The 20,449-nt window shown below is 37.2% G+C and overlaps 2 protein-coding genes across 3 annotated transcripts in view; one reads left to right on the top strand and one right to left on the bottom strand.

Annotated features, from left to right (window-relative positions):
- LOC134800534 (venom dipeptidyl peptidase 4) overlaps nt 1–20,449 on the bottom strand; it is a 184,156-nt gene that overhangs the window by 155,722 nt on the left and 7,985 nt on the right. The gene's annotated exons all lie outside the window — the stretch shown is intronic.
- On the top strand, nt 819–18,769 carry LOC134800687 (uncharacterized). The gene is made up of 3 exons (XM_063773170.1): nt 819–1,296; nt 1,639–3,401; nt 18,758–18,769. Exons 1-3 carry the CDS (start codon nt 819–821, stop codon nt 18,767–18,769), a joined length of 2,253 nt encoding a protein of 750 aa, XP_063629240.1.

Below are 20,449 nucleotides of genomic sequence, written 5' to 3'. Positions count from 1 at the left end.
TAGAAAAGCTTATTGAATATCAAGAGGAGTTAATCAACAATTTGAAGAAATCTGAGAAGAACTATAAAAAATCGCCTAAAGAGAGAATTAAGCAGCCGTATGTAGAAACTAGACTGGAACTACTTGAGCAACAATTTAACGAGTTTCAAAGCGGACATAAGGCGATTATTTCCAAAGCGTCAGGAGACAGAACGGATACATATTTTACACAAGAGAAGTATGAGGAGTTTGAGGAGTTGTATGTTCAGTACAAAACGATTTTACGTGAAGCTTTGAAAATGTTTTTGCCATCAAATGCCCAATCATTACCGCAAACTAGTGACAAGGCCATTGTCAGTGAAAATGGGAATTGTGACGTAAAATTACCTCGCATTATTTTGCCGACTTTTAGTGGCAAATATGAAGAATGGCAAACGTTCTATGATATGTTTTCCTCGTTAATCCACACAAATAAGAATATTACGGCGGTTCAAAAAATGCATTACTTGAAAAGCAATTTATCTGGAGAGGCGCTGAGTTTACTTAGTAATTTTTCGACTACCGATGCAAATTATGATGACGCTTGGAAACAATTAGTTCGACGTTATGATAACAAGAGATATAACTGTAATGCTGTTATGAGGAGCTTATTTTCGACCAAGAAAATACATAACGAGTCTGCTAACGCTGTGAGGCATTTATTGGACAATACATCAACATGTTTGAAGTCGTTGCAGAATATAGGCATTAGCACGAGTACTTGGGACACAATTATCGTGTATTTGGTGATTACAAAATTAGACGCTGAATCTATTAAGCAGTGGGAGCAGCATTTGAATATGCTAGACGACGACTTACCTACCTGGGAGCAGTTGCGTGAGTTTTTGGAGTACAGATTCAGGTCATTGGAGATGATTGACACCAACACGTCCCGCCCAGCACCACCAGTTAAGCCTGCAGCTAAGGTTAAAACATTTCACACTGCTATCGAGAATAAAGTCAAGATGAGTGACATCGAGTGTGCTATGTGCCATGAGACCCATCACGTTTATCACTGCAAGCAGTTTAGTTCCATGACGCCCAAGGAACGTCAAGATTTTGTGCAAAACAATAAACTGTGTTTTAACTGCCTGATGCCCACACACTCTGTAATAAAGTGTCGTCAGACGTCGAGTTGCCGTAAATGCGGAAGGAGACATCACACTCTCCTTCACTTCGAGAGAGATGCCAACCAGGAGACGAGAGCTACGAGCGAGGTTGCTGCGTCATCGGCGTCACCGAGTGTACCCCTACCCGAGAAACCGAGCACAACACGAGGTGACACAAATATTACAACAGCGTTTTCGAGAGGTGATGCGCTTCAACCTAACCGAGTGCTACTCGCGACGGCTAGAGTTAAGGTATTTAATTCCACTGGTTGTAAACAAACTATTAGAGCTTTAATTGACCAAGGAAGTATGATTTCCTTTATTACTGAGTCAACTGTTCAATTACTTGGTCTCAAACGTAGACCTGTAAGTACTTCGGTGTCAATGCTAGAGGAGTGTAGTTTGAATACCAAACACATGGTTTCATTTCGCGTGGTATCATGCCATGACCCAACAGGTTCAGTCGAAGTTTGTGCTTACGTATTACATTCTTTAACTGCTTTGCTTCCAGCTATCAAGCTTAAAGTGCCTAAATGGACAGAGATTGAAGACTTACCTTTAGCGGATCCTGAGTATTCAACGCCAGGTAAAGTTGAGATCCTTCTAGGTGCCGAGGTGTATGCAGAAATATTACTCGAGGGCTTAATCAAGAAGCGTTCAGAGGCGAGCAAAGGAACCATGATAGCTCAAAATACTATGCTCGGATGGATCGTATCTGGCCGAGCAGTGAGAAGATCTGAGAATGAGGTGAGTGCGAGATTTACTAGTTTGCATGTTCATATTCAGGAAGATGACTTATTGAGAAAGTTTTGGGAGATGGAGAACGAGCCTAATATGATTAAAAAAGACATGACTAAGAGTGAGCAACAATGTGAGGAGTTTTTTAACTCAACGACTGTGAGAGATGACGATGGTAGGCTTGTAGTAAGACTACCATTCACGACTGAGGACCCTAAGTGTCAATATGGCAATTCTAAGGAAATTGCTATCAAGAGATTAGAGATTTTAGAGAGAAAATTAATGAGAGAACCTAAACTTAGAGAAGAGTATAACAAGGTCATGGAAGAATACCTAAGTCTTAATCACATGAGGGCAGTAAGTGAGAGAGAGCTAGAGAATCCGAAGGCTGTATATCTTCCTTTCCACGCTGTGATTAGGGAGGACAAGGAGACGACAAAATTTAGAATTGTATATAATGCTTCGAGTAAGGGAGTCAACAATGTTTCCCTTAACGACGATCTCCTTGTCGGCCCTAAACTACAACAAGATTTGAGACACATTTTAATGAGAGCTAGGAGTCACAAAATCTGCCTTGTCGCAGATATCATTAAGATGTACAGGATGATTCGTGTAGCTGAGGAAGACACGGATTTCCAGAGAATCGTTTGGCGGTTTAAGTCAGACGGATCAGAGCCAATACAACACTACAAGCTATTGAGATTGACATTCGGGACAGCTTGCGCGCCTTATTTGGCCGTTAAGTCATTACAAAAGCTTGCAGAGTTAGAAGAGAGTAAGTATCCATTAGCTGCGAGAATAACAAGACAAGACTTTTACATGGACGACTTAATTACTGGAGCTGACACTGAGACTGAGGCACTAAAAATATTTGAGGAGATGAATGAGTTGATGAGATCTGGTGGTTTCGAACTTCAAAAATGGAATACTAATTCTACAACTGTACTGGAGAAGATTGTAGGTAATAAAGAGGTATCAGAGCAGACAGTGCACCTAAAACTAAATAATACAATGAAGGTTCTTGGAGTGAGTTGGAACAGAGATACAGATAATTTTGAATATACATTAAATTTATCCAATGTTCAAGAACCTATTACTAAGAGAAAAGTGTTGTCTGATGTAGCTAGGTTATACGATCCCCTGGGGTGGATTGCTCCAGTCGTGGTTGTTGCCAAAATCTTCATCCAGAAGTTGTGGAAGTCGGGTCTAGAATGGGATTGCCCATTGACAGAAGAGTTGGTGAGAGAGTGGCTGTCGTTCAGAGAGGCATTGGTAGATCTTAAGCAGCTGGCTATACCAAGATGGCTAAACGCCACGCCGAGCTCAAAGATCGAATTGCACGTTTTTGCAGACGCTTCAAAGTCAGCGTTTGCAGCAGCGGTCTACATGAGAGTGACTGATGAACTAAATGGTGTACATGTACATCTGATAACAGCTAAAACAAAAGTAGCCCCGACAGAGAGAGAAATTTCCATCCCGAGACTTGAGCTGTGTGCTGCCGCCTTAGCAGCGAAACTTATATTTGAAGTTGCACAGGTAATGGACGTACCTAAAGAGAACCTACACGGTTGGACAGACAGTACAATAGTTCTAGCCTGGCTCAAAGGAGGATCAGCTCGTTGGAGTACATTTGTGAGTAACAGAGTGTCTACGATCTTGAATATACTGGAGTTTGAGCAATGGAGTCATGTACCTACTGAGTTTAACGCTGCCGACTGTGCGTCTCGCGGTTTACAACCAAGAGATTTACTAGACCATTCATTGTGGTGGAATGGTCCGCAATGGCTAGCCCAACCTGACTTTGAGAAAAACGACATAATCATAGAAGACACACATGAGGAGGAAAGAGTCGCATCTTTAACTGTTGTATCCCATGTTGATGAAGAACCCCCAATCTGGTCGAGGTTTTCTTCATTGTCGAGACTGTTAAAAGTTATTTCGTACTGTAGAAGAGTATTAAATCTAAAATTGCCAAAAAACGAGAGAGTTAAATTACCTAATTATGTAACTTCTGAGGAGATGGATAAGACTTTGCTTTCGTGTATTAATCAAGTTCAAGAGAAAGAGTTTTCACATGAGATAAAACAGTTAAAGAGTCGAGGAGTCGTGCCTAAAAAGAGTTGGCTACGCACTCTTTGTCCTTTTTTGGATGAAAAGGGGACATTAAGAGTTAGCGGTAGAATAGAACAATCTGATGCAAGTTACGATACGAGACATCCGGTGATTATGCCTGGTAAAAATCAATTTACCTCGCTTCTAATTATTGATGCTCATCATCGTACTTTGCATGGCGGTCCTCAAATAATGTTAAATTTTTTAAGATCCAAATATTGGATATTGCAAGCGAAGGATCGTACTAAGAAGGTTTATAGAGAATGTGTCACGTGTTTGAGATATTCGAGCAAGAAGTCTATTCCTATAATGGGACTTCTACCTGAAGCGAGAATGAAACCCAGTAAGCCTTTCAAATCTACGGGGGTAGATTACTGTGGTCCTATTAATATAAGGTTTTCACCAGGTAGAGGAGCTAAGTCTTTTAAAGGCTATATATGCCTGTTCGTGTGCATGGTTACCCGGGCAATACATCTCGAGGCAGTTACGGATTTGACAGCCAAGGGTTTCATTGCTGCATTCAGGCGTTTTACTGCAAGGAGAGGTTACTGCCAAGACTTGTATAGTGACAACGGCACTAATTTTGTTGGTGCTGACAGAGAGATGAGAGACATGTTTAACACTGCTAAATCATCATTACCTAATGAGATAGCAGCCATACTTACCTTAGAGCATACGACTTGGCACTTCATCCCTCCGCACGCTCCCAATTTCGGCGGTCTTTGGGAAGCTGGGGTTCGTAGTACAAAAGGGCATTTGAGGAAGGTAATAGCGAATGGCACACTTACCTATGAGGAATTAGCGACGGTCCTGGCGCAAGTGGAATCATGTTTGAATTCTCGGCCTTTATCTGTATTGAGCGATGATCCAAGCGACCCTCTACCATTGACACCAGGTCACTTTTTGGTAGGTGAACCATTGATAAATATAGCTGACGAATATAATCCCGAGTGTAATGTAGTTAGTTTAGATCGTTGGCGCTTAACGCAAAAAATTGTATCTGATTTTTGGAAACGGTGGTACAAAGAATATTTAGTAACCCTTAGTCAAAGATATAAATGGAATTCTAATGTTGCTACCGAACCTGAGATTAATGACGTTGTTATTTTAAAAGAAGACAATGTACCTCCTGCTAAATGGATTTTAGGCAAGATCATTCAAAAACATACTGGGCCTGACAATATAACACGAGTTGTTACCGTTAAATGTAAATCAGGAATCTTGAAGCGCCCAGTTAGTAAATTGTGTGTAATAACTAAGTGATGTTATACATAACTAAGTTATACTTGTACATATTAGTTTAGAGTGCCGACTGTGTTATGTTTGACATTTTTATTGTTGTTATTGTATAGATTTTGCTGTGTAAATAAAGAACTATGTTCTTGGCGGGCGGAATGTCCAAATTAGGCTAAGTAGTTAAGTACTTATGCTATACATGCGAGCGCATACCTAGTTATAGGTCAATATATGTATACAGTCCACATCGATATTTTGTTAGTATAGAATAAATAAGCATCGAGAGCACACGTTTTGAGTTTAAATTTCCCGGCTCCTCAATAATCAACCTTACCGCCTGGACACACATTGAAGACCCGCTATTACTGAAAATTTGTAGGTCTGTAACTGTAAATCATGCCTCTTTAAGTAATAAACTTTAATAATAAATTAATAAACATCACTTAAGTATTCATGCCCCAAGTTAGCACACGCACGTACGCATATAAATATGACATTCAGCTAACAATCACATCGTTTCATTAAGCCTAACTCGTACACATTCATCTTTGGAATATATATTTAAAGTAACGACCGGCTAACATCGTAATTGTGGTTGATTAGCGGACTGATCAACCCTAAAAGGCAAATGTCGAAAGTCGTATATGCCCGTTTCAGTGAAGTAACCATTTGCTCGCACCAGAGCTTCAATTCATCAATGCAATGTATCCGTATCTTCTACACGTTTCACATTAGTGCTAGCGGTACTTGTATAGGTACGAAAACAAGCGCAATTATTACATAAATAACGTAACACAGATACGTACTTGCTAACGTATTATGTGTAGAGTAGCAACAGTGATTTCACTTTAAGAGACACATTTTTAATACTCTTTAAATAATCTTAAATGTATTTCTTGTAAGTTATTAATTATATCCTAAGTTTATTGCGAACTAAATTAAATAAACAAAAACCAACATAATAAAACTTAATACTAAGTACTTAACCTAACTACAGGTAAAAAATTTGCCCTAAATCGCCGTCAACGGGCAAGGTGCCCAGAAGGCTGGCCATATCCTAAGTAACTCAAACATGCAGATCCAAATAAAAAGATTTCCAGACTTTTATATTTTAAGAATTCTAAAGCAATTACAAAATATGTCCATTTATTTTCGACACTCTCAAATAAGTTATGAAATAGATATTTTAGTCAACTTAGTCTTTGTTTTAGTCAACTTGATTTAACAATAAATGAATACTGTATCATTTAAAGAGACTATATTTTCGAGACCTGATACATATTAATATGAATATTCGTTCCAATAGATTAGCTAGCTGCCGTATAATCACATAAAATAACAATACAATGTAAACTATGTATACAGCTAATTACGCGAATAAAAACAAACAAATGGAGCTAATTTCCAACAGAAACTAATTAAAAATCTGCGTGGTTTCAAAAAAACAATCATCCGCACAAATTGCACCATATTTCGGCCGAGAATAATTAAATTCCTGGCCGTGTGAACGATGCTAATGACGTCATTTGTTTCGTCGGAACGATTTTTTTCTTCGCCCCGAAATATACGGCGCAAAACGAATTATTAATTAATACCCCTGAATGCGGACCTGGCTTTTGCGTGCAGAACAAATATGGACCTTGTATTGATGGGATAAGGGTTCTTTTGGGCTGTTTATTAAATTACGACGCTCATTTTGTGTTCAAATAAAATCGCTCTAGCAAAATGGCTAACGAGACGGGTGATTGTGTGAACAAAAGATTACTGAGGAATATACTTTAGCACACCGAAATTAACTACGGAAAAATAAAGAACTAAGTTCAGCAATTTGTAAAAATTAAACGCTACCTATTAGTTTTGTGTGTTGTACCAAAAATTATGCGATCATTTATGCATACCGATGTATTCTGTTTTGTATTATCTATCACAGTCATTACAAGAAAACAACAACACACGACTCCTTTTCTTTACTCCTCCTCCCAATAGAAAATTCTACAGTCTTGAAGTATGTAAGTACGTATGTATTTTTTGATAGGCCTTGAAGGGTGTACTTTCGTTTGGGCCAAATACCTTTCGCCAAATTTCACTTCCCAACAAACTTATCGCAATAGTTTCATTTCCCAAAGGAACCTTTAGCAATGTTACACTTCGCATATAATTTATTTGGTCAAATTATCACTTGGCATGATTTTACTTTGTCAAATGTTGTTAGGACAAAAAAATATTTAGCAAACGTTTTTTATTGGCTAATATTTATATTCCAAAAAAGCCGTTAAGTGGGTTAGGTTAGGTTTGAACTGCGATCCTCACAGAACCGGACAAAAGTGGGTTAGGTTAGGTTAGAACTGCGAGCCTTACAGAAACGAATTGCTACTAGAAAAGTGGGTTTGATTAGGTTAGAACTGCGATCCTCTCAGAACCGAACTGCTATCAGAGAAGTGGGTTAGGTTAGGCTAGAACGAACGAACCTTTACAGAAACGAAATGCTGCTAAAAAAGTGGGTGGTTTTACCTCTTTTTCTACATACCTAGTGCACCATCTACAATAATCTTTCACCGGCCCCCATAGAAATCGGTTTTTTTCTTAAAAATTATAATGTTTATGGTTCAACTAATCACATCCGTATGCGTAAAACATAACCAAAATGATAAAAAAACCAAGGTCGGGATTAAGTATTTCAAATAAAAGCAAAAATAAATATTCATTGGTATGTAAATTGTATGCCATGCAATATGTTATGCTTAATGATAATAATGATACATTTGACTAAATAATACTTGGTAAAATGAAACTTGTCCAAGTAATTATTTGCTAAGCAATAACTTGCTAAAAAAGACTATTGCTAACTGAAAAATTGCGATAAGTTGTTTTGCCAAACATTTTTTTGGGAAATGATAATTTGGGAAACATAGTTTGGGATGTGATACTTTGGGAAACGTTTTTGGCCCATTCGTTAGTAAACCGCCTTGAAGATTAGAAACTTGAAAAATATACGATATTGTTCGTACTTACGTACGTACCTACGTACTATGAGAAAGGGTTCGAGCCAGAAAAATAAGAATTATTCTCGACATGAAGCGTTTTCTTCAGGAAAATGTAGTGATAAAATTTACGGGGTTCAGAAATACGGCTGCAAGAAGATTACGCACCTGCGCCCGTCTTTATACCTAAGTACAGTCAACCAGTTTAACTCCTAGGCCACTAGAACCATGTCATAATGGATCAATTTGTTTCTCTTCTACGATAGTGTTTATTGAGTGATGTATGACATGGTCTAGTAGTTAAAACGACAAGGTTTTAAAGTGGCCTAGGAATCAAATTGGTTGTCTGTATTGCGCTTGATCATCTCAGGGCATACACGCAATAGGGTTCTGTTATTATTGAAAGGCAACTTTTGAGATACTCTAGTGAGAGACACTAATATTATGAATTAATATCCCTTGGACTAAATACCAGTGAAGGTTAGTAAAATTTGTTATCACTTTATGTGTTATAACTTTCATGCAATAAGTATGTAAATATAATAACATAAAAGCATGTTTGATAATCAATAAGTAATAATTTTGGACCTGTAACCCGACAACGGTAATTTTCGTAAAAATAACCTTCTCTTCGTTTAGCATCGGATGCATAATCCTTCCCATAGTCGAGTGAAAAGTTACGGCATTATAAAATATAATATATATACCTACTCAGCTATTTAGCATAAACTTTAGCTCACATCAGTGCAGCCGAAACACGAGCTTAGCCGCGCTAGCACAAAGCCGCTGCTGTAGTCGAGTTCCGAGTGATTAATCGTTAGGTGTGACAACAGAAGATGTTTCCTTTTAAATATGGCGGCACTTTTAAATAACGACATTTTTTTTTCACCCTCGAAAATATGAAATATAAATGTGCTTGCCTTGATAGTAGATAAATAATACGAATTAACGATATTAAATGTGCATGAGTTAATAATTAATATTTACTACTATAACTGTAGGTAAGTATAGGTAATAAATGTTTGTTAGATATAATTTCGCCGCTATACTTACTCAGCCACGTATCTGCAACACTCATTTGATGACAAAAACACCCGTATTCCGAATGAAAGAAAAGCGACATTTCCATCAAATGATTGTTGCAGATATGAGGTTGAGTAAGTATAGCGAGGATTTTTGATTAAAGTTAATTCTGGATTAGGCAGGAAAGTAGCTATTTAATGTTGCAGCTTTTCAACCACTGACGAATAACTTTTTTGAATTTGAAATTCACGTATTTAATTACAAGGAGACGTATTTCGATTGTAATAACAGTGACATTTCTTCAACCAGAAGGGCCACTTTTGTCACTGATAGATCCTTAGAGCATTTAGTAACTGGAGACGCCTTGGCTGTTATTTTCTGTACAAAATAATTCGCCGATTTTTGCGGGGAAGGGGCACGTCAAATTTCACGTCTATTTGTACATGATTTGTACGTAACGTACAAATAGCCATTCAGATATACGTCAGTCCATACAAAAGTTTGCACAACTGTGCAAGGTTTTCGGCAGAGGGGTAAGCTCTTAAAGGCGACTCCGGTTATTAAATGCTCTAAGGATAGATCATATCATATCCGTAATACGTAAATAAATAAGTAAATCCAGATCAAACTCATAACCTGTTATTACAATCTGAATACGGCTAAAGTTCTACAATCTAGTTTAGTCTCTAGTTTAAATTATGCTAGCGTTGTGCTGTATAGTATAAGCAGTAAATAGGAGTAATCAAAACTTGTAAAATGCCGTACATTTAATTCATTTTAAATTTTAATTAATTAAATGGCAAACATGATTGCTTTCAACAAATCTGAAGCAAAGAAAGCTTGAGTACCCTTTGTATTTTATACAAAAAACGTACAATCAACATACCAAAATAATTTGAATGAAACAAAGACGATTTGAACGGAGAACATTATAAAAGGAAATACAATAAAACGAGGGACAGGACAGGTAGAACAGGCTGTTATTAATAAAAAGTCAATTTGCTTGCTATGAATGGTTTGTTATTTTTACGGAGCACTGAATTTCGCTTCAGAGTTATTTGTGAGTTTTTAATGGTGTGACTGTATAATGTTATTCAAGAGAAAATCGTAATTAGAGCTACAAATATTGCTAATGATAAAAAAAAACAACGGGTTGCACTCCGGGAGTGCCGACAGAAGTGAAAACTCAATGACTAGTCCAAAATGTCTGCAGCACTATGTATAATTGACCCATTCTCCTTTCTATTGAAAAACTTTAGTTCCGAAATTGCTGGTCAGTGAGCTTGTTTAAAATTCAAAATTCAAATTTGTAGCGTTAATTGTTTAAAATTCGAATAGAAATTGTAATAGTACATTATTGTCGAGGTTCGGAAGTAGCTACTTGCAGGCTGAGGATTCGTTTTAAACGGACGACCTTGGGAGTCCGTTTAATTGAATCCGAAGCCAGCAAGTAGCCTTCCAGCCGAGTCATATATAGTGCTTTTCTCAAAAATGGTGCAAGAAATATAAATATCATAGAAATATTTTACAAAAGCAACGTTCTTACGTATATATTTTCACAGAAAAAAGTAGAAACAATTGAAAAAATTAGCTTTGCCGCCTTTTTATTTTTTTAATAAAAAAATAGAAGTGTATTTTTCTGCCGAAAATACGCCAACCTATTTGAGACAGCTAAATAGTCGCGGTACTAATCATCTGTTTGGCTGTTTAATGGGCCTGTGCCTTCATTTGACATGGCCATTTCAACTTTTAAAAAGTTTGGAACTCGACAAATAATGGAATTTGTATGCAACATTGCAGTCCCAAAATCGAGACTGCAATGTTTTTAACTTTTTAATTTTTGACTGACCATAAACTACGCGCTTCGCGACGTATTTTTTAAACGGCAAAGTCGACTTTGCCGTCCATTTTTGAGAAAAGTTACTTTGCAGACCTCACATCTAAATATATTTGGTCATGATATTTTGAGTTTTATTCACCAGTACTAGAGTTCACTTTTATTGGCGATTTCATCAAGATGTAGCTTTATTGAATTATATTTGAGTGATATAAAGTTAGAATGTAACTGTGAGATCCTCGTATTTCAACCCGTACAAGATTAGAACCTTTTTCATGTAATGTCATTGAGTTTTTCTTTATTGATTTAAATGCCATCTAAATGAGTGGCCATCTAAACCTTACGGTCACGTGATCGCCTTACGCTGTCTCGAGTTTATCATTTTTTCTCCACCTCAAAAAGTGCCTAGCAACGCTAAAGAAGTTTTCACTTCAAAAAAAAAAACTAAAATAATCTCTTATCCATTCCAGAAAAAAAGTCAAAGAAGTCTTTATAGTGGCCCGGCCAACGAAAGAAAAGTCTTCTAGAAATCGATTTTCGCTCATGTCGTCTCGGATATGGATGAATATGGTATCGACGCATTCAGTGTAATACCCTGAATACAAATATATGAGATGACAAGCGTGAAAGTGGTGGGGGTAGCTGCTGTGACGTCATAAAGTCGGCAGTACAAACTTTTTTTTTATTTTCTTTCAAACATACCATGTGGGGTACCTAATGAAAGGGCTTTGTGAGTAGATTACAAATATATAACATACTATAATATTAACAATACTTGGTTTAACTAATTATTAGAAAACGTTCAAAAATTTCACAATCCACAGTTGACTTCTAACTGCTCTAAATTGAAAAAAGCTGAATGGATCCGTCCAAAATACATACCAAGTGACTGTGAATATATTCTATATAATTTTAAAAAATAATTAACCAGATATATCAAAAAATAAGAAAAGTACATCAAGTTGAAAAAAGTATAATTTTCTGTTATATTAAACTGCAACTATTATTAAAACAAACAAAAGACCCGACAGTTTGACATATATTTTTGAAATGGTATTTTTACTAGCTTTCATTTGGTACCCATATTGCTATAGTAAGAAAAAAAAAACAATCCCCCCTCTCCATTTTTAGGGTTCCGTACCCAAAGGGTAAAACGGGACCCTATTACTAAGACTCCGCTGTCCGTCCGTCCGTCCGTCCGTCCGTCTGTCACCAGGCTGTATCTCACGAACCGTGATAGCTAGACAGTTGAAATTTTCACAGATGATGTATTTCTGTTGCCGCTATAACAACAAATACTAAAAATCACGGAACCCTCGGTGGGCGAGTCCGACTCGCACTTGTCCGGTTTTTATATTAGTGGGCGCCATTCTCAAAATATATGTAGCCTATGTCACTACCACAATTCTGACGAATTCAACCACACCTCATATGTCAAAAATGGCGCCGGCTAAAAAAAAAATGGAGGGGGGGTATTGTGTCTTTTTTCTTACTATAGCAATATGGGTACCAAATGAAAGCTAGTGAAAAGACCATTTCAAAAATATATGTAAACAGTCGGGTTTTTTGTTTGTTTTAATAATAGTTGCAGTTTTATGTAACAGATAATTATACTTTTTCAACTTGATGTACTTTTCTTATTTTTTGATATATCTAGTTAATTATTTTTTAACATTATATAGAGAATATTCACAGTCATTTGGAATGTATTTTAGACTAATCCATTCAGCCATTTTAAATTTAGAGCACTTGAAAGTCAACAGTGGATTGTGAAATTTTTGAACGTTTTCTAATAATTGAAAATGTTACAGTATGTTATATATTTGTGATCTACTCACAAAGCCCTTTCATTTGGTACCCCACATGGTATGTTTAAAAGAAACTAAAAAAAAAAATTGTACTGCAGACTTTATGACGCCACAGCAACTACCCCCACCACTTTCGCGCTTGTCATCTCATATATTTGTGTTAAGGGCATTACACTGAATGCATCGATACCATATTCACCCATATCCGAGACGACATGAACGAAACCTAACCTAAAACCTGAAATTACGGCCCGCTATTAACAATACTAGCCTAAATGTTTAACTTTCCGCCAAACGATGCACTACCCCACTAACAGCAAAACCCCATAGAAAACGACCTGCCCATAAACAACAACATCAACTTTACCTCACCCAAATGAGTTACAATACAACTAAGCATTCGTTCGGGCACTTTACTCTAGAGCGAGCGAGACGCCCTGAGCCACCCTGGCAGGATAGACGGAGACAGAATGCATACATTATTCATGGCCGATTCAGAATAAGCGAGATGTCAACCCTTACCACGATAGTGACATTGCGAGTCTTTTATTTGTGACTGTAAAAGTTGGGATCGCATGGATTCTTGGGTTCCGCAGTAAAACACATTTCACGTGACAAGTACCTACGAACGAAATGCACGATATTTGAATTACATCATTCAGATACCAGTGTTCGTTCGAATTGGCCTGTCAGCAGTGAATGATTTTTTTTTAATAATAATATTCACCCTTCTGCGATTATTGGAAATTCTTCAGGCATAGAGAACTGTATGAAGAACCATTGTTATTGGAATCGGGCAAATTTGGGGTAGGTAAAGGTACAGAATGTGAAGAAATTATACGGTAGGTATCCTTAAAAAGTGGTGGCCTTCAGAGAATGAGGCCGAATCGCACTTCACCGGATTATTCGACTCGAGATAATGGCAGGTTTATTCACTAACGCATTCAGGAAACTACCGCCACTACCGGGTAGATCGAGTCCTTTAGATAGCAACAATAAAGAAAAGTTCTGCAAGCTTTTGACTCGGCGTCTTTGACGAGGTACATTAAATTGAAGGGATGTTTACAAAAACAACATAACTGACTACACTGGTACTGGTTGACACCTGAAACGATTAACAATGTTCTTAAAAAAGTGTCAACCGCTCTAAGCAGTTATGTTGTTATTGTAAACATCCCTTCAATTGTTCTGACTGTCTTTTTTAGGGTTCCGTACCCAAAGGGTAAAACGGGACCCTATTACTAAGACTTCGCTGTCCGTCCGTCCGTCCGTCCGTCCGTCCGTCCGTCCGTCCGTCCGTCCATCCGTCCATCCGTCCGTCTGTCACCAGGCTGTATCTCACGAACCGTGATAGCTAGACAGTTGAAATTTTCACAGATGATGTATTTCTGTTGCCGCTATAACAACAAATACTAAAAACAGAATAAAATAAAGATTTAAATGGGGCTCCCATACAACAAACGTGATTTTTGACCAAAGTTAAGCAACGTCGGGAGTGGTCAGTATTTGGATGGGTGACCGTTTTTTTTTTTGCTTTTTTTTTGTTTTTGTTTTTTGCATTATGGTACGGAACCCTTCGTGCGCGAGTCCGACTCGCACTTGCCCGGTTTTTTAAAATATTTTTCTTTATTAAAATAATAAATGCATTGAAGAGCAGTGGGTTAATATCATAGCAGTGGGCGTCTTTCTGTTTCTGTTCGCGATAAACTCAAAAACTACAGAAGGAATTTTCATGCGGTTTTCACCAGTCAATAGAGTGTATAATTTGTTTAGGTTTACCCGTGCGAAGCTGGGACGAGTCATTAGTACTTGTATATTATTTATTATAAAGCCAGGCCACTTATTATCACCAATTTTAGTTTAACCTGTTCACAAAATTTCACGAGTATCTGTTGAAATATGCGACCAGTAAAGAAGAAAAGCATTTTTGACAAGCTGAAACAAATCAAAAGGTCAATTAAAATTAACCAAAAGCTCTCTAAGCCGTAGGTTAAAAAAGCCTTACTTAATATCTATCTTCTTTAGTTGGTTATTATGGTGATAAGCCAAGCCGATCCGATTTCATTCATTTATTTATTGAACACAATGCAAGCTTACAGTTTCAGACCAAATCACTTACATGCTAGGAAAGCAGATACATTATCAAAATAATAAATATACATGCTAATTAATCAAGGATTAACATAACAGAAACATACAAAAATGTAAAAATCATGCGCATAAAGCCATCCGATAAGCCAAGGGTCTCCATTAAATTATAAGGCGATGGTAAACCATGCTCTCTATCTCTATCAATACACCGTGCGTGGCTATAAATATTACAAACATAGATGGAAGACGGCCTCCTGGGGGACTATCGTATCTCACATATGTATACAGAGTGGGCTAGCAACAGAGCGATTATCTAATCAAATTAAATATTTGTGAGAAATGTTACATAAATCCAAATAAAGATTTTGCTAAGCGATGTGAATACATTCCTAGGAAATAAATAATAATCATATTAAATTAAATATTTAATTACACCTCCCCCCCCCCCCCCCCCCACGCATAAAAATGCCTTACATAATTTTGGAAAAGAGCTGATAGGTACTATTCAAACTGCTGGATCGATTTTTGATCAAAAATAGCTAAAAACCACTGCAAGAAAACTCACGTAGAAAAACCGGATCGAAATCGGTCCATCTGTTTGAGAGCTACGGTGCCACAGACATACAGACCTTAGCGTCAAACTTATAACACGAAGCTTGTTATAATCAGTGATTGTACATTTTCCAGCGTTTTTGGTCCACGAAGTGTTGTTAACGGAATTGGTATAAATAATTTCAACCCTAATGATTAATTAGCGTTTATTACGTTCATATTAACCTTAATTTACCATTTTAGTTGAAAATATCTATACCAATTCCGTTAACACCACTCTGCTGCACCAAAAATGCTGGAATATGTACGATCACTGGTTATAATAAACACGAAACCTCAATTTGGGACATTAAAAAAGGTATGTAATTTTGTTTTAGTAACGATTTTTTTAAGACATACGGTGAATTTGCGCTTTTGTACAGAATAGGAAACTATAGTATCTATTCACCATATTTTATCGAAATTTAACGAAAAACAACGACAAATATAATTCGACACATGAAGCAGGCCCTGTTACAGAGCCCACCCTGTGTCTGTATTGTATATCCCCAAATATGATAGATAACTGCTATAAATAATTCACTAGGGCAGCTTCAGTTATGTATTGGGCAGATAAGGCAAATGTAAACGTCAGGTGAGCGGGTTACAAAGGAAGCCCCAAAGGAGGCTGTGGCGTGACGTCACGAGTCCTGATTGCTTACCGGAGTGAACGGGGGTGATGGTAACGTGTAAACATGTAATAACAACGTTGGAAACTGATTTAATTACTGATAATGAAGATGCGAAGCGTGTCCTACAAACAAGGAAAATTATAGCGAATGGAAATGTAATAATTTAGATATGTTCACTATGTTCAGTCGGATAGGATATACTCATAGGTTGAGTTGGGCGATATTTTACGACATTATAATTACATATTGTTAGTCAATGATGATACACGAATAATATTAATACCGTACCATTAACACCAAGAAATAAGCCTGCGTAAAACGAACCTACATTAGTTTGTATTTGTTAGAAAATAATAGGATTCGACCATTTTGTCGACGTAATAAATAGTGGGTATAATTCATTCAGCACTTATTGGCACCAGAGTCATGTCTTTGTCGCTTTATTGACGAAATAGTCTGATTGCTGGCCTGTTTTGTCATGCGGTTATTGTATGTCTTAGTATTGGATTGATTGATTTTAAGTATTCAATATTATTATTACAGTAAGGATTGCTAATTTATAAATTTATGGCCTAAATAATATTTTATGTTTAGGATTCATTCAGTGTACAGTTTAAGTTCTAACGACCACTAAGCTATGTCGCGGATGGCAACATACGGACTTGTACACTAGGGAGCCAAAATATAAAAAAATCTAATTATCAGTCATCAAATGGAACATTCTATGAAATTGTCTACCGTTTGTCCCGTACATACGCGAATTTTCTGAAGATTTGCAGTGTATAAGAGTTTCCTTTTCCATGACAAATAGTCAAAAATATGCACAGAAAAGTAATCACCTGCTTTTAATACCGAAAAAAAGTCGCAACACCATACAATAAAATGCGTTTGTACGGAACAGCCAGTGGAATGCTCCAAATACACATACAATTATATTTTTTGCCAGAATCTCATATATTATATTTCATTTGGAGTTCTCTTAGCTCAAAGACATCTTTATCAAGGACAATATTATTAGGAAAGCTTCAAAGTATTTAATAGGTATTAACATAGATCAAACAGCAAGGGTCAGACGGACGAGGAAGGGGCGTGTCGGCAGTTACGAATGGGTCTTCCTTCGGTCATATTAGGGAGTATTACTGCAATGTTCTGACGCCAGAGTGTAGCACTAATTTGTTTAGTAAACCATAGAGTAACTTATACATACTACGCCTTAAACAGTTGTTTGACAAGTTTTTACTATGACATTGATGCATCAAGGCGGTTTGTTTACAGGTGGCCTACCGCGAAACGCGAAAATCAAAATTTCGTTATCTGCCTCTCTATCGATCGAATAAGCAAGAGTGATAGAGAGGCAGAAACCGAACTTTCGATTGTCGTGTTTCACTTTAGGCCATGTGATTGAGTTAGTGACGCCCTCTAAACAGAGTTTTGCGTAATATTCCCTATTCCAAGAGATTTCGCGACTGCAGAACATTCATCTCAGGCATACCAGCTAAAGCATGCCCTTGAGATCTGTGATGAGTATACGTAATCGGATATCATTCTTATATTGGTTATTACGATGCCTCGTCGTTCGTTCGTTCTCACTCAGTTAGTGCTAATGCCGCTAGATTTGCTAATGATGAAGTGAGAAGAAAGCACATTATTTTAGCCATTTATTGTATTAAATGAATTTTAATACAAATTTACTGTACCTACAAGTTACATTTACTTTGATTAAGATATAAGATAAGGAGACAAAATATTCACAAAATAGTTTTCGATGCCATCATTTTATGGTCTTTCTCAGCAGTTCCACTTCATGGTGTTTTCGAAAACAATAATTGTTCTCGAAAACATGTATTTATTACATGAGTTACTTTAAAAATACCATAGACATAGTTGACCCACAATACTCGCATTCTAGGAATTCCCGCAATTTCTCCAAGTCTTGACATGATGACAATGCAACCAATCTACCAACGATTGGATCTTTCTTAGAAATTTTGAAGTTGACCAGCTCAGCTGCCGCAGTTAAAATGTAGTTACTCGGATTTTACATAGGTTGGACGGCACCTATACTCACTCCAAAAACTTTCAGTTAGATAAAAAAGACAACAAAATTACGCAAAATTTTAAGTATCCTTAATCATCAGATATACAAGTTTCGCCATGTAGCCTGTCGGCACAACCTCACTGGGCGGGTCTGGATAGTTATAAATGGACCCTGTCTCCCCGCATGGCTGGATGAGAAGTGAGCTTATGATTTGCGCTATTTGTTATTTAGGTCGCGCTTATATTCATGAAACTTTAATACGATATTGCTACAGTTTTTCCAGTAGCTTCAGTCAATTAATCTAAGTTTGACGATTGTGAAGATCCGATAACAATATCGTCCGATAGCAATCACACTTCATTGTGTTCTGCTGCTTGTATTTTATAATTAGGGCTCATGTGGGCGGCGCGCGAATTCACGTGCGATTTTAGTTACATATATTGCGGACTATTGAGGTTACATCCAATTCGACCGATCGATCAAGTACCGAGGATGCCTAGCGAGGACTGTATTTGTTAATAACCAATAAAAATTGCCCTCCAGGAGCTGCGATGAGCGAGGATACGTAAATAAAGTGATTCTATTGGACTCTTAACAACACATGAAACACATCCCTCGCTAAATGAGCCTTTAGTTATGCTACAAAGAGTCGCTTGGATTTTCTCGGGGGTATTTTCTATCGCGGTACGCCTTGCTGTAGGAAAGGCATCACACAAACATCCTAAGTTTTAATGCAATGTTACAGAGCACGATCCTCTCACAAAATTCCATTAGAATTATACTCAGAAATCATTATACACTTCATATATGATTATAAATATTATGATACCTTTGTTAATATTAGGCAGGCTACAGTGATCGTTTATTATCAGTTAGATTAAAAACACGTTCTTTTTCATAACAGTAAAACAAAAATCTTCTATTTAAACTGAATTTTTCGATGTAGTTGCACAGCTATCGGCATCACAGATTGGCAGAGATAGCACTTTCAGACAAGGCTGCCTGTTGCTCACCTGTTACTGCCGCATACATCCGTCTACTAGCAGTACAGATATCATATGGTATCTATGTTTGAGATTTGACAACGAGATAAGATTAATTATTGGAACTTGCCGAAATAGACACATTTCATTGATTAATCGACTACCATTTAATACGAATGTTAAGCATAAAAAACCGATACAATTTACAATGCGTGTGCTGTAAGAATACTTACAACGATCTCAGGAAAATCTTAATTGCATCGCGCTGTTCCAAAATGTATACGAGTACGTACGTACCAGGCGAGCAGCAACAAGGTGGAGTAGAAAGGTCGTTTTTCACGCGCCGTGTTTCCTACAGGAAGCAATTACGTCCATACACTGGAAGCTCACGCTTTGAGCTTAAAGTCTTGTAATTCATGCTGCTCTAGTACTCTGAAAAGCAATTTTTCTATTTAAAAGTTCTTTATAAAATTAGGACGCTGACTAAGCGAAATGAACTAAATAATAATATAATTCGGGATAAAATATGTCCGTTGCCACAATGACAGGGAAAACGCAAGATTAATTGCGCAAACCCGTGGACTCACTCTCGGATATTAAAAATGAATTACCATTTTTATTCCTAAAACGCTTCCCAAAAACTAAAAACCGTCGTTGATTTTTGAAGTGAAGACTTCTTTAGCGGCGCTGTGCACTTTTTGTGATGGGGAAAAAATGTTAAACTCGCGACAGGTCACGTGACCGACAGATTCAACAGATTGACAATTCGTAAGACGGACACGTGACCTGATCGAAAAACTGTTACAATCAATGTCATTGAGTTTTCACTTCTGCCGGCACTCCCGGAGTGCAACCCGTTGTTTTTTTTAAGAAGTTAGGTACAGTCACGCTGCGTGATTGTTGAGCCATTTAGGGTTCTAGCTAAATTGGACATTCTATAGCGCAAGTATTGAACAACCATTTTAGCTGGGACCCTAAATGGCATAACAATCAGAGACTACTGTGCAAATGCGAAATGTATGGTTTGAGAGGTCTTGCTTTAAAATGGATCAAAAGTTATTTAAGTGATAGCAAAGACATATGTAACTTCGTATAAGATGAATAAAGTCTAAGGAAAAAACGTGCCTCGGAAATCAAGAAAAAGTCATTCTCGGATAGATGGCGCACACACCTTTAGCCTATGCTCGGCTAGATGGCGTGACGGCACCGTTTCATATTTAACAATTTAAACACATAGATTAAGTGAATGAAC

Source organism: Cydia splendana, chromosome 20, assembly GCF_910591565.1.
Source record: "Cydia splendana chromosome 20, ilCydSple1.2, whole genome shotgun sequence".
NCBI lineage: Eukaryota > Metazoa > Arthropoda > Insecta > Lepidoptera > Tortricidae > Cydia > Cydia splendana.
Note: the sequence above shows the minus strand (reverse complement) of the source record. Positions and strands in the feature narration are given on the sequence as shown.

What these genes read in the sequence shown, in the direction of transcription:
- LOC134800687 (XM_063773170.1), top strand. Translation starts at nt 819, where the DNA reads ATGCTAGACGACGACTTACCTACCTGGGAGCAGTTGCGTGAGTTTTTG. An exon ending in GAAACCGAGCACAACACGAG is followed by an intron (nt 1,297 to 1,638) that starts GTGACACAAATA and finishes CTTTGCTTCCAG; the next exon opens with CTATCAAGCTTAAAGTGCCT.